The sequence below is a fragment of the Callionymus lyra genome, chromosome 19 (genome assembly GCF_982586985.1).
Source record: "Callionymus lyra chromosome 19, fCalLyr1.hap1.1, whole genome shotgun sequence".
NCBI lineage: Eukaryota > Metazoa > Chordata > Actinopteri > Syngnathiformes > Callionymidae > Callionymus > Callionymus lyra.
Genome location: NC_141836.1, coordinates 9,861,546 through 9,886,855, shown reverse-complemented (window position 1 = coordinate 9,886,855; position 25,310 = coordinate 9,861,546). Strand labels below are relative to the sequence as shown.

The 25,310-nt window shown below is 37.6% G+C and overlaps 1 protein-coding gene across 2 annotated transcripts; it reads left to right on the top strand.

The window, feature by feature from the left end:
* Positions 1-2,501: 2,501 nt before the first annotated feature.
* gabrd (gamma-aminobutyric acid type A receptor subunit delta) lies at positions 2,502-25,069 on the top strand. Of its 2 annotated transcripts, none has more exons than XM_087781478.1 (9): positions 2,502-2,852; positions 11,691-11,806; positions 14,294-14,361; positions 17,026-17,246; positions 20,831-20,913; positions 21,111-21,248; positions 21,584-21,739; positions 22,480-22,691; positions 24,244-25,069. In XM_087781478.1, the coding sequence occupies exons 1-9, from the start codon at positions 2,785-2,787 to the stop codon at positions 24,502-24,504; spliced, it is 1,323 nt and encodes a 440-aa protein (XP_087637604.1). In that variant the 5' UTR covers positions 2,502-2,784; the 3' UTR covers positions 24,505-25,069. The 2 variants fall into 2 exon arrangements, with proteins under 2 accessions (XP_087637604.1, XP_087637603.1); XM_087781477.1 differs by having other exon boundaries at positions 2,507-2,852; positions 24,178-25,069.
* Positions 25,070-25,310: the final 241 nt, after the last annotated feature.

Below are 25,310 nucleotides of genomic sequence, written 5' to 3'. Positions count from 1 at the left end.
CATGTTTGTTTTAGTCACCATGGAAACGGCGCTGTCGTGTAGCATGTTGTAGGCGCGCACCTGAATGTATGCGCAAAAAATATACACTTATACATTTTTTAAATATTTATTATAGTAATCACACTCATCTAGACATCACGAAAAGGCATTTAGTACCTTCGATGTCTGTAATAATTTCAGTATTACGATAATAATAATGATAATCTTATTTTATTTTATTTTGTATTTTATTTGTATTGTATTTTGTATCATCGATTACATTTAAATAATTTCGCTCTCGATGTGTAGACATTTAAAGTTTTCACTCTCATAATAATTAAATATATCAAATAAAGTACATTTTTAACTTATTGGATAAGCCACTATTTAATTTTACATTTAATTTATAATAAAAATGTTATGCTTTAAAGCTTAGAATAGTTTAAATATGGGCCACTTTAATATATATATATATATATATATATATATATATATATATATATATATATATATATATATATATATATATATATATATATTAGCAAAAAATAATCATTCCAGCTGAGTCATGAGAAACAGAAATCTGTGTGTTAAGCAAAAATCCACAGTCAAGAATGAAACGTAGTGTTATCTGATGAAAACTATAAGCAACAGTAATTCTTCAATCCTATTGCACTAAGCTGCACATCCTGTGTGTGTGCGACAGATACAGAAAACTCAGGAGCTACCCGTGAATACATCATCGCGCTGTAGTCTTCCATCTCCATATCAGAAAACACCAAAACAGATTCATGTGTTGGGAAAAGGGTTCAGTGCTCCAGGTGTGTTTGTGGTCCCTGGTGAGAGGCAGGAGAAACCAGGCCAGGTGCTCTGCTTCAACTCTTAATAGAACAACTCGCACACGTTCTTGTTCTAGCACAGTTCACGTGACGTAATACGTCAATAATATCCTGGATTTATAATTACAAATATTATTATTATCAATAGAAAACCCCATGATATCATTGGTTGCAAACAATTAGTTTAATTGAATCTATTATATCAAGGTTTTGCACTTAATTCTAATAACCCTTGTGTTATCTCCTGAAAACAAATGTGTTTGTGTTGTCTCTGAGTCAAAGGGAACTAACAAACACATTTTTTTTCGTTACGGGTCAACTTGACCCTTGGATAACACAAGGGTTAAATAGGTTGAGAGTAAAAAAGTATTGAAATGATTTTAATTGTGTTTTTACACTCAGCTAACCTAATACAATTATGGGGAAAAATTTACACAATAAATTGAAAATATTATTTAATTTAAAACATTTTAAAACGGTTAACAAATCCTGATATTAAATCAATATTTTTTAATATTTCAGACGTTTATTCAAGAATAGAAAGTGTAACATAATGATCGAATATATACACAAATTTACCAAAAAAGAGAAGAAATATATTTAACATATAATCATTTGGGTGAATATAGTAGGAATCTCAATATATAATCTAAATAGTATACAAAACAATAACATGTGTAACTCATGTGTTGTTCTCAGTATTATCTTGATCTTTAAAGTATGTACTTTTTTGAGTATTGTTTTGATTGTCTAAGCGCTTTGTGACCCTGGTCTCGAAAAGCGCTATATAAATAAATATTACTTACTTACTTACTTACTTAAATGAATAGTAGTATTAAATCCAATATGGCCGCTGTGGTAAGTGATACGCTCATTAAATCGCATATTCTCTAAAATAAATATTGCTTTTATTTTTAAAAAACTGTGGAATATATGTGTAGCTAATGAATCTTTATATTTCATGATGCAATACAGCTTTTTTTGGAACCAAACCTTAGATAATTTCACTCATCATTGTTGTAAACGTTAGACTGTCATGTACTGGAAATAAAGACATTTTTAAGAAAAAACATTCATCCTTCTTTGTTTACAATCATGGCAAAATAAGTGTTTATTCTGCTATTATCTGGCTAGTCAGGGTCTCAGGCTGAGGACACAGCAGTTTAAATAGTATACAAAACAATAACATGTGTGTCGATTAATAGTAGTATCAAATCCAATATGGCCGCTGCGATAAGTTCACTAGATCGGACATTTTCTAAAATAAATATTGCTTTTAGTTTGTGAATAATACTGTGAATTTTATTAATTTAATATTTATGTATCTAATTATCCACCATTATTCATATTTTATATGCATATAAAGCATTATTTAGAGCTAAACCGTTTACCAAACAAGTGTTAGCTTATGCTAACCCAGCGGCAAATCCAAAAAAGACGTTTATAAACTTCATTTAAAGGCAGGAGGTCACGGAAAATTGTGTCAAATATTACATCATGTGAAGTCCTGTGCTCGTGATGAAGCTTCCTGCCCCCATCAGCCCCCTCATCCTGGCCAGATTGAATCTGATGCCAGGCAACTGTGGGATAGATTAGTCTCTCTCTCTCTCTCTCTCTCTCTCTCTCCCTCCATCCCACTCTCTCCCCTGATACAGTCGAATGTCACCAGCGTTGAATCCCTCTCTTAATTTTCTGCGCTTCGAGGGTCTCGTTTCCTGCGCTCTCTCCTCGGTTCGTTTTCCAGAACGCAGGAAAAGGGGGGGGGGGACTCGGGAAGCATCATGGGGTCAACATCACCTTCATCCTCTCCAGCATCTTCCGCAGCATCAGCACCAGACTTTCTTACTTTCTCCTCCGCAGCGCTGGAGCACCAGAGGAGCGCACGATAGTCAACTTTTTTATTTTTATTTTTATATACCCCCATCTTTTGACGTCCTTTTTTTTTCTTCAAAACTAAGTCTGTGGAATGGACGTGCCAACTTTTCTGCTGGAGACTCTGGCTCTGCTCTTATTTGGAAATGATATCTTTACTAGGTGAGAGCTGCTTCTTTATATTCCAAAAATAACAGTTAATACGCAGGAATTTGACATTTATTTAACAGATTTTTAGCTTGATATACTTCTAATAATCCTCTTCATGTCGTAAATGATGAATAATCTCTATAAAAATCACATTATAACGTGTTAAAACGTTATACATAGTCCCTTCTTTTTATGTGTCATCTCTGGAGGTTGAGGTGAATGTGAGGTGAGGTCACTCTCTATGTCAGGTTTGAGGTCAAGCATCTCCCCTTCTCTTTATTATTATTAAACATCTCAAAGTAACGATTATTCTGATGATGATTTTAGGAAGAAATGTGAGTTTGAAACTGACCTCGTCACAGTTTAGTTTGAGCCACATGTCGACACAAATATTATTATTATTTTAGTTTCTCTAGATAATAAATGATGACATCACCACCGGAGCAGGAAGTATTTTATATTATTAATTTCTTGAATTATAAAATGATGTTCCTTGATTCTAAGATCGGACCTTAAAAGGGTTTTATTAAAATATAATTAAATGAATTAAATAATTGCCTGAAAAGCTTCAAAACTTAGAAAGGGAACATGTGATATACATTTCAAGTGTTTAAATGCTATTTTTGAGTCTAAAAATATCCAACTTTAAGAACAAACATTTTGCTTCATTATCACCATCAGGGCGGCAACAGTTGTAAACATGTGGGTGGTCGGTCCAGATCCAAACAACCGCATGTCCGCCCCTTAAACATTACATACAATCTTATATAACGTTGATTTCTTTTATTAGCGTCATCACCGACATAGAATCTTTATGTTTCATGTTGCAATACAGTACGTTAGACTGTCAGGTACCAGAAATTAAGACATTTTAAGTGATAACATTCATCCTCCTTTTGCTTACGATCCTGATAAATAAACGTTTATTCGACAGTTCAATGAACCTAATCTGTATTAAATATTGCATTCGGTTTGTACAATATGGACCTGTTCGAGTGAATACAAATATAACAATCAGACCAAATACTTTTATTCTTTGAGAGCAAAATATAGATTATTTATGTCAGCAGCTCATCTGGAGTAAAGAGTAAAAGAAATTAAGATACAGATGGAAATGTTTTCGATGAAAGACAGGAAAGCCTGCACACATCATGAAACTAGCTAGAGATTTTAAAGGAGGGGTAGGTGATATTGATTCAGGAAGTACGTTTCAGTTCTGATTGCAGTGAAGCTGAGAGAGTCAGTGTGATTAGAATGTTTTTTGTGCGTGTGTTTTTGTAAAATTTGATCAATTGGCAGCAATAGAAATACGATGATGGAAAAAAAGCTTTTAACATTTTCCTGTTGAATAAATAAGAGTTTTGCTGACCTTTACATTATTGCAACATTAATTAAACTGAGTAGAATCCAGTGCTGTGAGTACAAAGAAGGACCTAGAGCTGCTCTAAATATATATTGTTGGTCTGTTCAGTAATAAACTTTGAATTAATTGAATATCATCTCAAACAATCTGCTTCACCTGCCACGACTACATTAACGTGTTTTAACCATGTTTTTCCTCGACAATCTAACCCGTCTTTAACATCAGATAAGCTTAAATAGATCAATCCTACACTAGTACTATTATAAAGATATGATTTATATTGGTTCCTCCACTACTCAATATAGTCAAGTAGAGATTCTGTATATGCTATTAGTATCAGCACGAGTGGTTGCCATGTCAACAAGCCTGCTTCTCAGTTTCTTGTCAGGTAACCGGGTTTAGTTTCTAAATAGAAAAAAAAACAGGAAGACAATTTCTCTTATATTTTACATATTTTGCAGAAAAAACACCACCAAATTTCGTGTAACTTTTTTCATTATTTTGTATTATAATTTTCTGTCAATACAATGTTGGATTTTTCATGCGTCTAGTTTTCTCTGCGTCACAACTATTCAGGCCACAAACCTCTGCTGCCATTGTGTATATTTTATCCTAAACGCTTTCCATTAAAGGCGTGTAAAGGTCAGTGACTGGATTTTCCAAGCGATTGTGGCGGGAGCGCCATTATGAGGTGACTTCACTTAACAGAACGATACGTCTGTATAGTCTGGATAAACACTCCAGTTTCCTCCCACAGCACAGAACACACAGTGGTTGATTGAAAACTGAAAATTGTCCAAGTGATTAGATGGATATGTAGATGGATGGATGGATGGATGGACGGATGGATGGATGGATGGATGGATGGATGGATGGATGGATGGATGGATGGATGGATGGATGGATAGATACGTAGATAGATATGTACATGGATGGATGGATGGACAGACAGATAGATGGATAGATGTATAGATGGATGGATAGATACGTAGATAGATACGTACATGGATGGATGGATTTATGGATAGATGGATAGATATGTAGATAGGTAATGACGCAGATAGGTAAATACGTACATGGATGGATGGATGGATAGATACGTAGAAAGACACGTGGATGGATGGATGGATGGATGGATGGATGGATGGATGGATGGATGGATGGATGGATGGATGGATGGACGGACAGACGGATAGATGGATAGATAGATACGTAAATATATACGTACATGGATGGATGGATGGATGGATTTATGGATGGATGGATATGTAGATAGGTAATTACGTAGATAGGTAGATACGTACATGGATGGATGGATGGATGGATGGATGGATGGATGGATGGCTGGATGGATGGATGGATGGATGGATGGATGGATGGATGGATGGATGGATGGATGGATGGATGGATGGATGGATGGATGGATGGATGGATGGATGGATAGATACGTATATAGGTAGATACGTAGATACGTAGATACGTACATGGATGGATGGATGGATATATGGATAAAAAGATAGAGGGAATAAATGGTAGAAACAGAAATGATAGTTTAGTATCTTTGTATCATGTTTCTTTAGGCTGTGACAACAATATTTACCAACAATGTTGACATTTTAAAGAAAAGATGGACGTGTTTGTTACACATCCTACAGTAAGTTGTCAAACTGAATCCCCAAAATATTTTAGCAGTCTAACAAAAAAGCATATCTATCTAAAAGTCGGATTTTTACATTACTTTATTCTGAATTATCTCTGTGCTAGTTCTCCTTCACCAAACTAAGTATTTTCTTTTAACATCATTTTCCTTCTTATTGTTGTCCATCATTATCTTATCTTAAAGACTGGCATCTCTAAAGGTCACCATATCAACATCAACATAAACATTTTGACGACGAGGCCACAATAAAATGTAAAAACTTGTTGGACCATGAGTTTAACACGTGTCATAAAGTGATGCTGTCAATAATATCGTGAGGATTAAAGGATTAATCTGACAAACACGTCGTATGGACATTGTCTTTATGCAGATTTATATATTTAAAAAAAACACTGAACAGGACAAACAACATTAGAATCTTCCAAATTATTTCAACTTTGTGGTTTTGTTCGTCTAGAAAAGATGATCTATAGATGAAAACTATTGAAGTCAGATCTGCCCTTCAACGACGGATTGAGTTTACAATGGACTTGACTAATGATTTTAGGCGGAAACTTGTTCTATTTACAGTTTTTTTTCGGTGCCGCATCTCACCTGGGAAACCATTTCTGGAGCCTGTGCAGCTCCGATGGAGGGTTCATTACAGATAGAAGACAAAAGTCAGGTTTGAGAGTGAAAAATAAACAAAGTGTTGAATAGCGGCTCTACTGGAGTTTAATCCGTATATAAATATTCAGTTTTCTTCAGAGTATTTACCTCAATATGTCGGCAAAACGAAGCTAACAAGCTCAAATTTGGGAATTCTTGAAGTTTTGTTACTGACAATTTGATATTTAATTTATAGTACAAGAGAAATAAAGTCAAAGCAAAAATCAGAAAAGGCAAAATGTCACTTTAATCCAAAGAAAGTATGAATTAACACAAGTAGAGTAATAGATATAAACTAAAAACTACAACATTAGGACTAAAAGTGCAGAAAAGTTAGTAAATAAACGGAGTAGAAAGACACATGGATGGATGGATGGATGGATGGATGGATGGATGGATGGATGGATGGATGGATGGATGGATGGATGGATGGATGGATGGATGGATGGATGGATGGATGGATGGATGGATGGATGGATGGATGGATGGATGGATGGATGGATGGACGGACAGACGGATAGATGGATAGATAGATACGTAAATATATACGTACATGGATGGATGGATGGATGGATTTATGGATGGATGGATATGTAGATAGGTAATTACGTAGATAGGTAGATACGTACAAATATATATCATATAAAAAATGTACTTTTACACCACAAAAGTAGTTTTGTCGATACAGAAAACTTAGAAGCAGACGACTTCCAACTGTGGTGAAAAAAGAACAGGAAATCAACAAAATATAACCAAAATAAAAGCAGGACTCGACAGGTATAAACACTGGACTTCATGGAAGGAGGTGTTTTTACGCCACTTCTAACCAGCGTGAGAGGCTGAGTCAGCGGACGAATCCCCTCGACATTCACCAGTAACACCCTTTGAGCTGCTCTTGTGTGTCATAGACGCCACATTTGCTCATAAAATGTTTTACTACAATGTTTAACAACAATTAATAAACAGTATTTTCATCCGTACATGTGGATATATTATAGTATACAGAGCATTTTTAGACGGCGTTTGAACACAGTTGGAGGCGACATGGCTTTTCAACCTCTCGGACCTCCACTGACCCGGAAAAAAGACCCTGGACGTATATAGAGTTTAAATGATTTCTCCTAGTTTACAGGCTTATTGTTGAGGTTAACTTGGCTCAATAAAGTGGAAATCTGGTCTGTTTTTTCAAAATAAAACTCATTTAAGAGAGAAATAATCAACATGTATTAAATTATTATTTTATTCTGTGAGGTCGGTTTTACAATGATAGTTAAATGGTGTTAAAGTGATCAATACTTTTGTCACACAAGAGGAAGAATATTAATTTTTGTCATCCCTGGAATTTGAATAAATTGATCAAATATTTATTGGATTTATCAAGCAGCCAAATCAGCTCAGCTAATATAAAGAAAGCTATGGATACAAAATACTTGTATCAATTAGTTTAATATCAAAAACAACACATTTTATTCATTTGTTCTTATAATTTATTATTTATTTAACAAATATAACTCATTAAATTCATGTTTTTCATGCTTATAATTCAGATAGTTACTGAATGAAAAATAGTTCATAAAAGAAAGTGTTTTTCGCATGTTTGCTGTGTGTTTGTGTAAAATAGCAGGAGTTTTACCCACTTTTTCCTCAATTCTTCTTATTTATTTATTTATTTATGGGTGAGAATTAGGCAAATGGAAGTAGATCTGCTCTTAATATGCATTTTAAAATTAAAAACCAGGTAAAATTGTTATTTTTAAGGCATGAAAATAAACTTAATTGTTAACTGGATTAAACCCCAAGCCTGTTGTCAGCATCATAACAGTGCGTACTGACACAGAAGATGAACATCTGACGCTCTCTTTGTTTTAAGTCAACTGCCAATAAATCCACTTTCTTTATATATCATGGACCAAATAAAAGAAAAACATAATAGATCTGGTGACTCCTTCTCTTCTGCTCACTCCATCTGTTTCACGTTCGCTCATAAACACTCCACCAAAAGCTGTTTCATCTAGAAAATGTCAGTTATTTAGTAACAAAACAGCACATTTATATCAATTAAACCTTAGGAAAATGTTGACGAGGAACCGTTGACTACCTTTTGGCGTTAAACAATAACAAATAACCATCTGGATCCTTCAAATAATTTGAAGATTCGTCGATGGTGCTGAATGTGCTTGTTCATGCCTACTCTATTCTATATATTTCAAATGCCTAAAAGAAGTATAGAATATATATAAACAAGTAGCCTTTCTAATTAAATAAATGGGAACTGGACAGAATATTGAATATATATGATGTTGACTCTGAAAAAAACACTGTTATATGAATAAAAAAATTAAGATTTACTGTTAAAAACAACCTTTTTTTTCTATTTAAGTTTCAAATTCAACCAGCATTTCTCAGTCTTGACGCCACATCACTCATCACGTTAATTATCAGTTGGAAAAATATTGAATATAAATAAAATAAATGAAAAATATATCTCTTTATAAAGATGCAAATGAATCCTTTTGATTTTAAATGATTGAATTAAATTAAATACAGTATTTATTTAGAGAAAAAACTGTGGATTTAAAGTGCGAAAAGAAGATTTAGAGAAGCAGAAAACACGTTATTCTATTGGGAAACAGCTTCAACTAATGCTCTCCTTCACTTATCCCTGATGCAACTTTATTAAAGGGAAAGAAAAATAAATATTTGATGACTTACATGTCTGATATAAACCGACCCGAGCATCTTTCACTCGTCTCTTATTCACGAAAAATAGCATGAAAGTAGTTTATTTATTTATTTATTTTTGAATATTCCCTTCACTATTAACCAAAGTTCTTCTTTTCATCCACTCTATCATTACTTAGTAGTAAAAAAAGATAAATCAAAAATAATATGAATCAGTCAAAAGAAGCCCAGAGGAAGTAAAAGCTTTGAGGAGCAAAAAAAAAGGAGCTGCTGGAAAGTTCCCGCTCGCGGCGCCACAGACGAGCCTAAAGCATCAACATTATTAGAATGAAAAAGTCAGGAAACATGTCATCTCTAACCTCGTGTGACCGCCTTTCTTCAAGTGAGAAAAAAAGAAAGTGCTTCCATCTTTAGAAAGGACTAATTGGAGAAGAGAACCCAGGAGTCATGGAGTGATTAATGGAGTGTCTCGTCTGCTCCCCTTCATTTCCAACCTGACAGCCATCTATAAATAACCGCCTGTAACAGATACAGCCGGGATGCACGACAGAGAAGAACTACGGGAGGTTTATGATAATAATATTATTGTAAATGTTGCTCTTAAAATACTACAGTTGTTGACGCGCTGGATTTCAACAACAACGCAAAGCTGCCACTCGGTGGTCACTGAGCGGTACTGCAGCTAAACGTGGCAGCAGCAGGAGAGATGAGTCTTTCATAAATAAATAAAAAATCCCCAAGGGAGCCAAATATCAAACATTTTTATAAATGAGGTGAAGCAAATACAAGACGACAGACGTGTGAAAAAGGTTCAGCACCTTTAAAGATAAAACATTTTTTATTTCAAGTGTTTTTCTTTTATACGACAATTAAAAGGTGCAGAGGGTTGTGAACCAGAGGTCACGTCTGATCAAAGAAGAAAGATTTAAAATCTTTGTTGATGAAAAGAAAGATTTAGAGGCTTTGATTCAATGATTTGCTTGTTTTTAATACACCGACAAAGAAAACGCTCCAAAACAAGCATCAACGTGAAGAAAAGGATCATTTATTTGGTTTAATGTCAGTTGAAAATCACAAATAATCATTTATATAAATCTGGAATATTGATATAAAACAATATAATGTAATACATGGTTGCAAATGGGATATTTTTAATTTTTAGATATTAAAAAGTGGTGAAAAATATAAAGAAATTAACATATATTTATTTAGTAGGAAGGACAATCAGACGAGAGACATCAGAGAAACATACTTTTAAAACCTTTTTTTTTGTATTTCATGCAATTAAAAGGTTCACAGAGTTATAAATAAGTGGTGATGTCTGATAAAAGAAGAAAAGCTAAAAGCTTTTTCGAGAAATAAAATACCCAAAACAGACATTTAAAGACGCAGAAATAGCTTTGATCATAACCATCTGTTTGTTATCATTACACAAGCATATATAAACACTACAAAACAAGCATCAACATAATGAAAATGTCCTTTATATGTTCATTAAGTAACTTTCTTAATCAATGATTCGGTTTAATGTCACAATAAAGTATGAATCTTATATAAGTCGCTCATTTTTTTATTTATCTTTCCTGTTCAAATTAAAACAACAATACTAGTATTTCTATTAGGGCTGAATTTTTTTTATATATAATTTAATATTTTTTAATATTTTATAATTCCAAAAAACGGAGGACACAGTCCTCAAACAAACATTTTGAGTTGAACTAATAATTCTGTAATTTAAGTTTGTAATGTTTATTTTATTTGAATTAAAATTTAATATATATGACATTTAAGTTGCAAACAGTTAAATTATAAAACATTGATTCGAACAAATTGTATTTAGTTTAAACTAAAAAAAACGACACACATAAATGGGTTTTTTTTGGTGTGTATTATTCCATTCCTCTATCGTGTTTGTCAAATTGAATATGTGTTTAAATTAAAATAATAAAACTAGTATCGTGAAAAACTAAATATTGACTAAGAAATCAAATTCTATTAGGGCTTAATTTTTTTATTGTATTTTTTTTCAATATACTTTTATGTATTTTGTTTATGTTAAATAAAATCACCTTTTTTCCCGTAATAATATTTTATATTTGCTTATATCTTTTTGGGAAGAAATATATAATAGAAAGAAAAAACAAGACAAGACAAAGTCATTCGACAAAGACAAAAAATTAGAGCTGATAATAATATATATATAATAATAACTAATAATGCTGTAATTCAAGTTTGTAATGTATATTTTCTTTAAATTATAATTTAATATATATTGTACTTTATTAAGTTGCAAAGGAACATTTAATAATGATAAAAAGGAAAGAAAAACAGACAAACATAAACCATAAAACAAACATGTTATGTTATTAAAATATAATTTTTATGTGGATCTGTCGTGCAGAGGATGTTTTTGTGGAAGTTTGTCTTTCCTGCTGTGACTCTGCTGTGCACGTGCACGTGGACGTGATGGATTGACGGCTGTGTTTGTCTCCTGCAGGGCGATGCTGAGTGACATTGGCGACTATGTAGGTACTGACATTGAGATATCCTGGTTGCCTAATCTGGATGATTTAATGAAGGGCTATGCCAGAAATTTTCGCCCTGGGATAGGAGGTGAGTATGAGATCTACTGCTCGTGACATTGGGTTGCGCTTCACCCCCTCACATCTCCAGCCATCCTTAGCATACCACACGACCGAAACCTCGTGGTGTCTTCGGGGGGAAAAAACTCACCAAGATTTAAGGACAAGAATAACTTGAGGATTCCGTCTTTTTTTTTGCTAAGAATGGCTGCAAGATGTGAAACACCCAATGGCCACAGCGATGGTTTTTCTCAATCTCACAGCTTAACTCAAAGCAAAGAGTTCCACTCTCAGACTCGTAAGCGTCTTGCTCAAGGGCCGGCTGCCGCTGTGGAGCCGAGGCGCGTGGTGGCCGTTCAGGAATCAAACCCTTGTTCTATCTTTCCTGCGGTTCAACTGCTTCCATTTGTGACGTCACAGAGGACACTTAAAGCTTCATTAAAAATATATTCATCAATAATAAACTCATTATTATCAAAGTAAAGTATTTATAACGATAAATGTTATAAAACGAACAAAAATCGCATTAAACTAAAACTATATTGAATCTAATTGAAGTCTTTTCTTCTTAAAACAGTTTTTTTTTTTTTTGAAAATGCATTTTTATTTACAGTATTATCTATTCATATGTACGATATCTCTGTCTATATATACTCAACTTACAATAACTATAACTACTAACATGATAATAACGACATAAAAACCCTACACTAAATAGAAAAGAAATGCAGTATAACACAACGATATAATACCTACTAGAATTTCAATACTTTTTATATTTTAAAGCCAGATTGTTCTTGAAGATCTAATAAAATGTATTTAAATGTTTCTGTATTGGGGTGGTGTGTGTTTATGTTTCTGTGTTGGGCTGGTGTGTGATTATGTTTCTGTTTTGGGGTGATGTACATTTCTGTGTTGGGGTGGTGTGTGTTTATGTTTCTGTGTTGGGGTGGTGTGTGTTTATGTTTCTGTGTTGTGGTGGTGTGTGATTATGTTTCTGTTTTGGGGTGATGTACATTTCTGTGTTGGGGTGGTGTGTGTTTATGTTTCTGTGTTGGGGTGGTGTGTGTTTATGTTTCTGTGTTGGGCTGGTGTGTGATTATGTTTCTGTTTTGGGGTGATGTACATTTCTGTGTTGGGGTGGTGTGTGTTTATGTTTCTGTGTTGGGGTGGTGTGTGTTTATGTTTCTGTGTTGTGGTGGTGTGTGATTATGTTTCTGTTTTGGGGTGATGTACATTTCTGTGTTGGGGTGGTGTGTGTTTATGTTTCTGTGTTGGGGTGGTGTGTGTTTATGTTTCTGTGTTGGGGTGGTGTGTGTTTATGTTTCTGTGTTGGAGCGGTGTGTGTTTATGTGTTGGGGCGGTGTGTGATTATGTTTCTGTTTTGGGGTGATGTACATTTCTTTGTTGGGGTGGTGTGTATGTATGTGTTGGGGTGATGTGTGTGTATGTGTTGGGGTGGTGTGTGTGTATGTGTTGGGGTGTTGTGTGTGTATGTGTTGGGGTGGTGTGTGTGTATGTGTTGGGCTGGTGTGTGTGTATGTGTTGGGGTGTTGTGTGTGTATGTGTTGGGGTGGTGTGTGTGTATGTGTTGGGCTGGTGTGTGTGTATGTGTTGGGGTGTTGTGTGTGTATGTGTTGGGGTGTTGTGTGTGTATGTGTTGGGTTGGTGTGTGTGTATATATTTCTGTGTTGTATTTTTATTGTTTCATATTTCCTTTTTATTGCTGCTTTTTTTCTTGTAAAAAAAGTATTTCTAAATAAAATTAATTACAAAAAAAGATTAGCTTACGGTTACAAAAATAAGGAGACAAATCAAAACCTACCCAAGTTATATTAAATTGCATATTTTATTATTAAAACACAGTCATAATCCTCATCCATATTACTTTTTAATACAATATATTTCAAAATTACTTTACGGTTAAACATGGAAAATAATGTTTGTGTTTTGGATATTGATTTACTCATAAAAACGGTGAGAAAAAACATGAAATTCCCGAAAAAAAACCTAAACTCAAATGACACATCAACACCAACAACCTCTGAAAACAAGCTCCTCAGATTCTTCTTCTCCTCGTACCGACCTTGGCGACTCCAACAGGTCGTTGAATCCACACGTTTACACCCGATTGATCTCATGATGGGAGCGTTGTTGAAAGGCAGGGAAGCTAATGCACGATTTCCTGAATGTTCAGCACGAATCGCCTCTCGGTTCCACGCCAGCGCGCGTCACGCTAATCATACGGCAACAGTGTATTGTTCAAGTGTGTGTATATATATATATATCTGTGTGTGTGTGTGTGTTGGCAGAAGCTCGCTGCTCGTCCATGATGTGCCACTTTAAACTGCATCATTGCTTAATCTCCCGGCACCGCAGGAGTGTTTGGGGTGATGGTGGGAGGAAGTGAAACAGATGGGTGATTTAGAGGGGGGTGGGGGGGGGGGGGTGGTCATAATGGATTGAAAAGGTGTGTGTGAAGGTTTCGCTCTTTCTCCGCTGACTCTCCGGCTCGCAGGTCCGCCGGTGAACGTGGCCATGGCCATCGAGGTGGCCAGCATCGACCACATCTCCGAGGCCAACATGGTAACCACAACTTTCTCTCTCCCCCTCCTCACCCCCCCCCCCCCGCTGCCTCCCCCTCATCCGTCCACACTTCAACCGTTTCCTGAAAAGATGAAAGATTAACTATTTGCATAATCCTCATTTATCCCACGGCAGGGTTTGGAAATCGCTCAGTTTGAACATGTGTGACTCATTTGTTCCATCGTTTGATACTCTCCGGCGTCTTCGGCGTGTTTAGCATCTCGCTCTCATTCTATTTGTGCCGCTCAGAAAACACACAATTAGGACAGGAAGTGGGAAAATCTCCTCATTTCCTGTCGATGTACTTCAAGTATAGACTATTAGAGGAGGAAGTCAATTTGTATTGGAACATTAGAGACAGGTTTAAGGTGAGACTCGTTTATGAAAGTTTCAAACTCATGCCACACTTTATTTCTTAGCTCTTCAGTGTGTGCTTTAGAAATTGATGAGTGTGTGCTTAGGGTGGTGTGTGTTTATGTTTCTGTCTTGGAGTGATATGGATATATAATGCTGTTTTGAGTGGTGTGTGTTTCTGTGTTGTGCTGGTGTCTGTATGTGTTGTGTGTTTATGTTTCTGTGCTCGGGGGGTGTGTGTTTATGTTTCTGTGTTGGGCTGGTGTGTGTTTCTGTTTCTGGTGTGGGGTGATATATATTTCTGTGTTAGGTTGGTGTGTGTTTCTGTGTTGGCGTGGTGTGTGTGTTGTGGTGGTGTGTGTTTATGTTTCTGTGCTCGGACAGTGTGTGTGTTTATGTGTTGGGGTGTTGTGTGTTTATGTGTTGGGGTGGTGTTTGTTTATGTGTTGGGGTGTTGTGTGTTTATGTGTTGGGGTGGTGTTTGTTTATGTTTCTTTGTTGGAGTGGTGTGTGTTTATATGTTGTGGTGTGTGTGTATGTGTTGAGGTGGTGTGTGTTTTTATGTTGGAGTGGTTTGTGTTTATGTGTTGTTGTGGTGTGTTTGTATGAGTTGGGATGGTGTGTGTATGCATTGGGGTGGAGGGTGTATGCATTGGAGGTAGTGTGTGTTTTTATGCTGGAGTGGTGTGTGTGTATGTATTGGGGTGGGGTGTGTATGTAAGTAAGTAAGTAAGTAATATTTATTTATATAGCGCTTTTCGAGACCAGGGTCACAAAGCGCTTAAACAATCAAAACAATATTCAATAAAGTATATATTTTAAAGATCAAGATAACACTGATAACACAACAGGAGTTCGAGAAATTAAAGGAAAAGCCTGAACAAATAGAAACGTCTTAAGATGTTTCTTAAAGGAGTCAGTAGATCCATCAAGAAAGAGAGAGGAAGATCGTTCCAAGCTTAGGAGCAACAGCCTGAAAAGATTTCTCTCCTCTGGTCCTGAGCCGTGTGCGTGGAACCATAAGTAGATTCTGATCCACAGACCTCAGAGCCCGAGCTGGGGTGTAAGGCTGGATCAGATCAGTGATGTAAGGAGGAGCCTGACCATGAATAGATCTGAAAGTAAGAACCAGAATTTTAAAGTTGATCCTGAAAGAAACTGGAAGCCAGTGAAGAGTTTTAAGAATCAGAGAAATGTGAGTTCTTCTACTAGAGCAGGTCAGAATTCTCGCTGCAGAGTTCTGAATCAACTGCAGGCGAGACAGATCCTTCTTGTTAAGACATGAAAACAAACTGTTACAATAGTCCAGACGAGAAGAAACAAACGTATGGATTTCAAGCTCCAGATCATGTTCCGACAACATTTTCCTAAGTTTAGAGATTTTTCTCAGTTGAAGGAAACAGTTTCTGGTCAATTTTCTGCAGTGTTGAACAAGAGACATGTCTTTATCAAATACAACACCCAGGTTTCTCAGGCTCAGTTTGACAGACTGACCTAAGTCACCCAAGTACTGACTCAACCCTGGAATCTTATCATCAGGAGCAATCACCTGTGTTTCAGTTTTGTCCACATTTAGCTGTAGAGTGTTTTCACTCAGCCATTGTTTGATTTCTAGCAAACAATTGACGAAGCTGTTCAGCCTCTGGAGGTGGTGTGTGTATATATTGGGGTGGTGTGTGTCTGTGTTGTTGGTGGTGTGTGTGCATGTGTTGGAGCGTTGTGTGAGTATATTTTGGGGCGCTGTGTGTTTATGTATTGGGGTGGTGTGTGTTTATGTATTGGGGTGGTGTGTGTGTATGTGTTGGGGTGGTGTGTGTATGTGTTGAGGTGGTGGGTGTATGCATTGGGGTGGTGTGTGTGTATGTATTGGGGTGGTGAGTGTGTATATGTTGGGGTGGTGTGTGTATATATTGGGGTGGTGTGTGTATGTGTTGAGGTGGTGGGTGTATGCATTGGGGTGGTGTGTGTGTATGTATTGGGGTGGTGTGTGTATATATTGGGGTGGTGTGTGTATGTATTGGGGTGGTGAGTGTGTATATGTTGGGGTGGTGTGTGTATATATTGGGGTGGTGCGTGTATGTGTTTGGGGTGGCGTGTGTAGGTGTTGGAGTGGTGATTGTGTATGTGTTGGGGTGGTGTGTGTTTATGTGTTGGGGTGGTGTGTGTATATATATATTGGGGTGGTTTTTCTTGCTTGATGAATAAATATAATGTGGATTCATCCATTTTCCATGGCATCCATTGACAAGACTGGAAGTTTGTACTGAACATATTAACGTATATTTACTGATTCTTTTTGTCCTGTGGCAGGAATACACCATGACGGTGTTCCTGCGCCAGAGTTGGCACGACGACAGGCTGTCCTACAACCACACCAACAAGACGCTGGGACTGGACAGTCGCTTCGTGGACAAGCTGTGGCTGCCGGACACCTTCATCGTGAACGCCAAGTCGGCCTGGTTCCACGACGTGACGGTGGAGAACAAACTCATCCGCCTGCAGCCCAACGGAGTCATTCTCTACAGCAGCCGGTACGACGCCCAACAAACGGGTCTCTTTTGAGGGATAAAAAAAAGAAGGCGAAGCATTGAAGCTGTGAAGTTGGTTCAAGTTGGTTTGGTCTTCTGGGTCTTAGCGAAGATCTAAAGTCTGTGAGATCAGAGATGTTACGATAGTCACTCTCTGGATTAGCTTGTTGACGCTACAAAGAGAGAAACAGAATAAAACATCAGTAGCTTTTCTTTCTCTTGTTTTGCTGAGTGACTTAGAGCTGATCTGAAACCAGCGCAGTGGGAACTATAGTGTTAATGAGAAAAGCAAAACGAAACCCAAAAAGAATTGTCTTAAAGTCGTAAATGTTATCCCTACGTTGACGAGCTAATTGTGTTAGCATTAGCAATACTTGTTGTAGCACACATGTGTCAAACAAATTAACATTGGTGACCTATAAATGTGTTTAAGATAAAATATTAAACTGTGTTTTAGGTGAATAGGAATTATATATTTATGTCCAAAACTCATTATCTAGTTTATAGATTTAAAAAAATTGTGTAAAAGTTTTACAAAGAGTACAATTTTACACAAGAAAACAAAACACTTTTCACATTACCATCTTACATTTCTGTGTTGGGGTGGTGTGTGTTTCTGTTTTGTGGTGGTGTGTGTGTATGTGTAGTGGTGGTGTGTGTTTATGTTTCTGTGCTCAGATGGTGTGTGTTTATGTTTCTGTTGTGGGGTGGTCTGTGTTGCTATTTCTGTTGGGATGGTGTTTGTTCATGTTTCTGTGTTGGGTTGGTGTGTGTTTCTGTTTCTGTGTTGTGGTGGTGTGTGTTTATGTTTTGGGGTGGTCTGTGTCCGTTTCTGTGTTGGGGTAGTCTGTGTTTCTGTGTTGGGGTGGTGTGTGTTTATGTTTCTGTGTTGGGGTGATGTATGTTTATATTCTGTGTTGGGTTGTGTGTTTATGTGTTGGTGTGGTGTATGTTTGTTTCTGTGATGGGGTTGTGTGTGTTTGTGTTGGGGTGGTGTGTGTTTATGTTTGTGTTGGGGTGGTCTGTGTCTGTTTCTGTGTTGGGGTGGTCTGTATTTATGTGTTAGGGTGGTGTGTGTTTATGTTTCTGTGTTGGGGTTGTGTGTGTTTATGTTTCTGTGTTGGGGTTGTGTGTGTTTATGTGTTGGGGTGGTGTCTGTTTATGTTTCTGTGTTGGGTTGGTCTGTGTCTGTTTCTGTGTTGGGGTGGTCTGTATTTATGTGTTGGTGTGGTGTATGTTTGTTTCTGTGATGGGGTTGTGTGTGTTTGTGTTGGGGTGGTGTGTGTTTATGTTTGTGTTGGGGTGATCTGTGTCTGTTTCTGTGTTGGGGTGGTGTGTGTTTATGTTTCTGTGTTAGCATGGTCTGTGTTTCTGTGTTGGCGTGTGCGTGCTTTTCAACCTGTGACCAAAACATTTTGGCCCCTTAACAATTGAGTTTGACTTCCCTGCTTAAACTTGGTGTCAGGATTTTGACATCTTTAAAAAGTTATCAAAGTTATACAAGTCCTTTGAGAGATAAAAAAGACGTGGACATTTACCTGAAGTGTCCTCAGCACTGTGAGAAACACAAGGAGATATGCATGTGTGTCAGGTGACCCCCGTAACTAAGAAGCATCTGCTTGACCTTTCAAAGGTTGGAACCATTTTGTGTAGAATCATAATTCCTTCACAATATTGAGGAAAAGGTCAAGAAAAAAAAAAAGTCTAATTCAATCCTCGGTTGAAAAGTGAGAACTGTTACTTTTCTTCTTCACGACACAACCTGAACCCGAATAACAGATGAGTTTATGCCTAAATGTCAAACCCGACCACACGCAGAGACAGATTACTGCGGCGTCACCCGGCCAGACGTCCTCACCCTGTTTTCCTTCTTATTCCCGTTTGAGCAATTTCCATCCACAGAGCAAGCTGTTCCTCCGAACTGCTATTACTGCACAGCTAATAGGAAAAGCAGCTGGTGATGATGAGGAACATTTCGCTCCCAAATGCCAAAATAATTCTTAGGAAACTCGAGAAAATACAATCAATTGCCGCTGTGTGTGTTTTCTTTCCGTTTAGGAGAAACTTTAAACTGTAACATTTAACATTATTGTTATTATTCAGAATAATTAGTTTAGATATTTTCACATTAAGTACTGACAGATGTACACAGAAGATTAATGGACCCGACAAATTCTCTGTAGAGAAATTACACCATTGCATTTATGACACTAGGGGGAGCCAGAAACACTATTCTTTAAACGACACATAGAGCCTTTATGTAAGATATTAAAGGAAACCCATCCGAACATGAATGGATGTAGATGAAAAAATAGGCTGGCTTAAACTAACACTAGAAAAGCGCTCTATAAATATAAATTACTTACTTACTTTCTTACAATATTTTTTTGCTAGATAAAAACTGAGCTAGTATCACAAAGACATTAAGGGGAAAACAGGAAGTGGCAAAAGGTCTTCCTGCAAATAATTTTGAATGTGATAGTTCACCCAAAATTCAAATTTCTCTCATCTTTTATTCAAACGTATGTTGGCTTAGGGTTTTCCATCCATCCATCCATCCATCCATCCATCCATCCATCCATCCATCCATCCATCCATCCATCCGTCCGTCCATCCATCCATTCATCCATCCATCCATCCGTCCATCCTTCCATCCATCTAGACATAATAATTTGAAAACAATAATAATAATAATACAATTTAAATGTTGGTTCAATAAACCCCTTAATTTACACACATATGGGTTTTTCAAAGATAAAAAGAGTGTAGTTAATGCTTTTTTTGCGTCTTGTGTTGGGGTGATTTGTGTTCATGTTTTGTGTTGGTTAGGTGTGCGTTTATGTTTCTGCATTGGGGTGGTTTGTGTTTCTGTGTTGGGGTGGTAGTGTGTAAGTTTCTGTGTTGGGGTGGTGTGTGTTTATGTTTCTTTGTTGGGGTGGTAGTGTGTAAGTTTCTGTGTTGGGGTGATGTATGTTAATGTTTCTGTGTTGTAGTGGTAGTGTGTAAGTTTCTGTGTTGGGGTGGTGTGTGTTTATGTTTCTTTGTTGTGGTGATGTATGTTAATGTTTCTGTGTTGTGGTGGTAGTGTGTAAGTTTCTGTGTTGGGGTGGTGTGTGTTTATGTTTCTTTGTTGTGGTGATGTATGTTAATGTTTCTGTGTTGTAGTGGTAGTGTGTAAGTTTCTGTGTTGGGGTGGTGTGTGTTTATGTTTCTTTGTTGTGGTGATGTATGTTAATGTTTCTGTGTTGTGGTGGTGGTGTGTAAGTTTCTGTGTTGGGGTGATGTATGTTCATTTTTCTGTGTTGTACTAGTAGGGTGTAAGTTTCTGTGTTGGGGTGGTGTGTGTTTATATTTCTGTTTTCGGGTGGTATGTATGTGTTTCTGTGTTGGGGTGATGGTGGTGTCCAAGTTTCTGTGTTGGGGTGATGTATGTTTATGTTTCTGTGTTGAGGGTTGTGGTCATTTTGAAGTTAATCCCAGTAGAAAATGAGTGAAATTTGTTTTAACTAACCCCTTAACTAACACATACACAGGTTTTTCAAAAACTTAAAGTATGTAGTTTATGTTTTTGTCCGTCCTTTTCCCAGGATCACTTCCACAGTGGCGTGCGACATGGATCTCACAAAGTACCCCATGGATGAGCAGGAGTGTATGCTGGACTTGGAGAGTTGTGAGTTCAATCCGTTTCATCTGAAATGTGAACTTCTTGTACTGATCCTCGTGTAGATAAAGTTGACAAATTCAACATCCAGACATGATGGACTTTACATTGGTTTAGTTTAGGGGAACTTACCTGAAAAACAAAGAAGAACTCTACCACACTAGAACTTTCCATGAGAAGTTTTATCTACTTCTTCTATTCTCTAGATGGATACTCGTCCGAGGACATCGTGTACCACTGGTCCGAGAGCCAGAGACACATCCACGGTCTGGACAAGCTGGAGCTCTCCCAGTTCACCATCACGGATTATCGCTTCGTGACGGAGATGTTGAACTTTAAATCTGGTGAGCCTCTTGTTACTCAAGTGTCAATAATCTCCGCTTTCATTTTATGGTTGAGGGTCGCTTTTGAAGTCGCTTCACTGGTTCCTCCAGTCATCTTCTATGCACAGAAGGAATGGAAGACGCCGGGCTTGCTGCTGAGCCAAGCAGGAGGTTTAGGAGATGATAGGACCAGCTACTGAAGAAGATGCCGACTGATGCCGTTTTTTTTTCTTTTTTTTTTACCCAAAGAGTTACACATTTAGATTCTGTCTGTGAGGTTTTGCAGAACCTTGTGATTAAATACGAAAAAAGATGAATAAAAGGCTCTTTTTTCTTTTCTTTTATATATCGTACAGCTGGAAGATTCCCGCGGCTCAGCCTTCGATTCGAGCTCAGGAGGAACAGAGGAGTCTACATCATCCAGTCCTATATGCCTTCTATTCTACTGGTGGCCATGTCTTGGGTTTCGTTCTGGATCAGTCAGACGGCGGTTCCTGCTCGTGTGTCTTTAGGTTCGTTTCGTGAATATAACCTTTGATTCCCGTAACTAGAGTCTGGCGATATGATACTGGGTTACAATATATTGCAGATATATTGCAGTATATTTGTAGTATTGCCCGAGTACTTGACTCTGTTTGGTTATAGACCAAATGACAAAGTTGTAACTGCTTTAACTTGATTTGAAACTGAACAACAGCTTTAAAAGCGGTTGGAGTCGACTGTATCCTCTCGCACTCAGTCATCAAAAGATTATTTGCAACACAAGAATGAAAAAAAAAGGCAGTTAATATTTGCATATTAGTTGTAATTGTCCGGATACATTTCATATACTCTACGTATTATTAAATTGATTTAATTATTGGATTTTTATGAATTATTCGTTATTTACAGGCGATGTTATGGTAATATTTCTTATTTTATTTTCAATAATTACATTTTATTTTATTAATCTCTTCATTTTCATTCGTATTATCTCATTTTTATATTATGTAATGCGACCACAACAGATTCTTGTGGAAATACAAGTTAAATGATTCTTATGAGGACGATTCTGGTAATAATAATACAAAAAAAGGGAGTTATTTTATTTTAACACACACTTAATTGAATTATAAACCATAAAATAACCGTTTTTTTTACAGTGCTGTTGAATATTGATACTTTATTGCTAAAATAACAATTTGTATTGATATTCTCGACCTATGACCCTCGATCAAAAAGCCAAACGAGATTGTGTTGTGTTTGTCTGCAGGTATCACGACGGTCCTCACCATGACGACGCTGATGGTCAGCGCTCGCTCCTCCCTGCCCCGGGCGTCGGCCATCAAGGCCCTCGACGTCTACTTCTGGATCTGCTACGTGTTCGTCTTCGCCGCCCTCATCGAATACGCCTTCGCTCATTACAATGCCGACTACAGACTCAAAGAGAAGGCCAAGGTGAAGGCCAACAAGCTCAGCTCGGAGGTGAGCCGCTCGTTCCCATCATGCACCTTTTATCCGCAGATAACAATGTACAGCTTCGGGGGGGAGTCGTTGCCGGTAATGAGGGCGTCTGTCAAACAAAGACCTGGGCTGGACTTTAAACCCCCCCCGGCATTGACAAGCATCCACCCACCTGACCTTCACACCGACTGAAATGTTGTAAAACATAACAGGCGAGAAGATTTCACCTGATGGGAGAAACAACATCCCGGTGGTGGATATAGTTGTTGAATGAAGTATTGTCTTGGTAGTATTACCAAAAGGTGCCTTCAATAATGGGTGTTCCAACCTTTCTCAAAGAGGGCCACATTTAAGGGCCTGTTTTCTACCTTAAGAATGTTTTATTGAAGATGAAAGTTTTGTTACGGGGTGGTACATTCCACCTAATAACTTTGGACAGCAATGTTAACGACTAGCTAAGCTAGAAAGTATGCCATACTTTACAAGATGTTTTTTTAGCACTTCAATTACAATTTTTACCCGTAGCTAACCTAGCTAAGCTAGAAAGTATGCCATCCTTTACATGATGTTTTTTTTAGCACTTCAATTACAATTTTTACCCGTAGCTAACCTAGCTAAGCTAGAAAGTAAACTATTAATGGATGGTAAGCTGGATGTTACGGGGTGGTTTAATTCCATCTAACAACTTGCTTGACACCTAAACGAAGATTTTTTGTTGGTAAATTTAGCTTAGCGGACCCTAGCTAGTAACAAATAAGAGTAACTAATTCACATCTAATTGGCAGGAACATTAGCTCTTAGGACGGTTTGATGATGTCAAGTTATTTGAATAGAAACAACAGTGTCTTTATAATAGAAAGTACTGCTGCAGGTACTGCTAGCATTATGGGGTGGTATACTAAACTTTAGGACGAGTATACAGTATTAAGATTCCACGAAAATTCACTCAATTTCATGTGTACTAATGGTTGGGATTATTTTCAGAGTAATCTGTTCCTTGTTAGAGTTAAAGACAAAAAAGTTTGTTCATTTTAATGTAGTGCTCATTTTTTAACGTCCAAAAAGACAAACTTTAAAAACATCCAAACACCTCCATACTGCTCTTGTGTAACTTCCATCTTGTATTGAAGCATCGACATCAGGTGTTGTTCCGGAAAAACAAAAACAAAAAAGTCTGTTTTAAACTTGTTTGTAGCAGAAGCTAAAAGGCTACAATGCTAGACAGACAGGAAGTAGTCCAGGTAAATATCAAAAGCGCGTTTTTGCCTATTACTCTAGGCAACTTTTTGCCTATAACTTTTCAAATAATGCCAACCCTCAGCCCACACGAGGGTAAGTAGAAAATGAGTGAACCCTTTAATCATAGTATAGTGTGGTATGAAGCACATCATCTCAATGGGGGGGAAAAACTGCACTTCATAAATCCAAGATTTCACCAGTTTTGACATTGATCCTGAACGTCGGCAGCCTTTAGGACACTTGTCTCTCTCTGTTTCCCTCTCTGTAGTCTATTGTGAAGAATGGCAAACAGGCAATGGTTCTCTTTTCCTTGTCTGTCACCGGCATGAACCAGGGGGTGATGATTTCCAACCGCCACGGCCGAACCCAGCGCCCCAGCGGCGAGATCCCCGGGGAGGGCGGCGGCACCGAGGACACCGAGTCCAGGAGGCGACAGTCCCGGCAGGCCGACGACGGCGAGGACGAGAAAAAGTGCTGCTCTAAGTGCGTCTGCAAGCCCATCGACGCCGACACCATCGACATCTACGCCCGCGCCGTGTTCCCCTTCACCTTCGCCGTGGTCAACGTGATCTATTGGGTGGCGTACACCATGTAGTGGGGGGTGGGGGGGGGGCGTGGGCGGAATGACCGGGGCCGACGTCCAGGGCTGTATATAAGAAAAAAAACCAGCCGGAGCCGATGCCTGCTGACGCGCCGGATTAATTGTTTCGGCTGAAATATATTGCTCGGCTTCGGTGGGGAAAAATAACTTCAGAGGGGAAAACGAAAGGGGAAGCGAATATGCAAATGTGGCAATTAACGGAAGTAGGGAAGGCAGGAGCGAGCGTCAAACAAAGACATAAAGTGGTATTAAGAAGCAGCCGAGGGGTCACTCGCTCACATTTGAAGTCAACGGGAATGGGATTGATCTCGACAGACTCTGAGAGGAAGAACCACTTGTTATCACAACTACTGGTACATTAAGGGGGTTATACTATTCTGCATGGCTGATAACACCCCCCAATCTCACCCTCCGCAATTTTGGCTCTCCTGATTGGGAACGCCACCATTTTGAAAATATTTTTATTAATTTTTTTTTTGGTTCTGGATTAAGACTTAAGTGTCTGATCGTCTTGTCCAGTACTTCCTGTTTTCTTGCCATTAAAAAAACAATTGACGTGTCTGTGCTTCAGTCTGGTTGGAAAACAGGATCTTCCATGTTTCACACCAGATTAGAACTTTTGTTATTTTGTTTTTTTATTCTGTTTTTCCACCAAATATATAAGTAAAATATTTTTTTTCTCACTCGATAAACACTCTTCAAAATGTTTCTAATTGGCCTCTTGTGTATGAAAGTAAAGACTAATTATGAAAGTCTAACACTGAATTATTACAGCATTAAAATCAGACTTCGAAATAATA

Bases quoted from the DNA above. Each gene is read 5' to 3' on its own strand.
- gabrd (XM_087781477.1), top strand. From the start codon at position 2,785: ATGGACGTGCCAACTTTTCTGCTGGAGACTCTGGCTCTGCTCTTATTT. The intron at 21,249-21,583 runs GTGAGCCTCTTG...TATATCGTACAG, and splicing joins GATGTTGAACTTTAAATCTG to CTGGAAGATTCCCGCGGCTC. The intron at 21,740-22,479 runs GTTCGTTTCGTG...GTTTGTCTGCAG, and splicing joins TCCTGCTCGTGTGTCTTTAG to GTATCACGACGGTCCTCACC.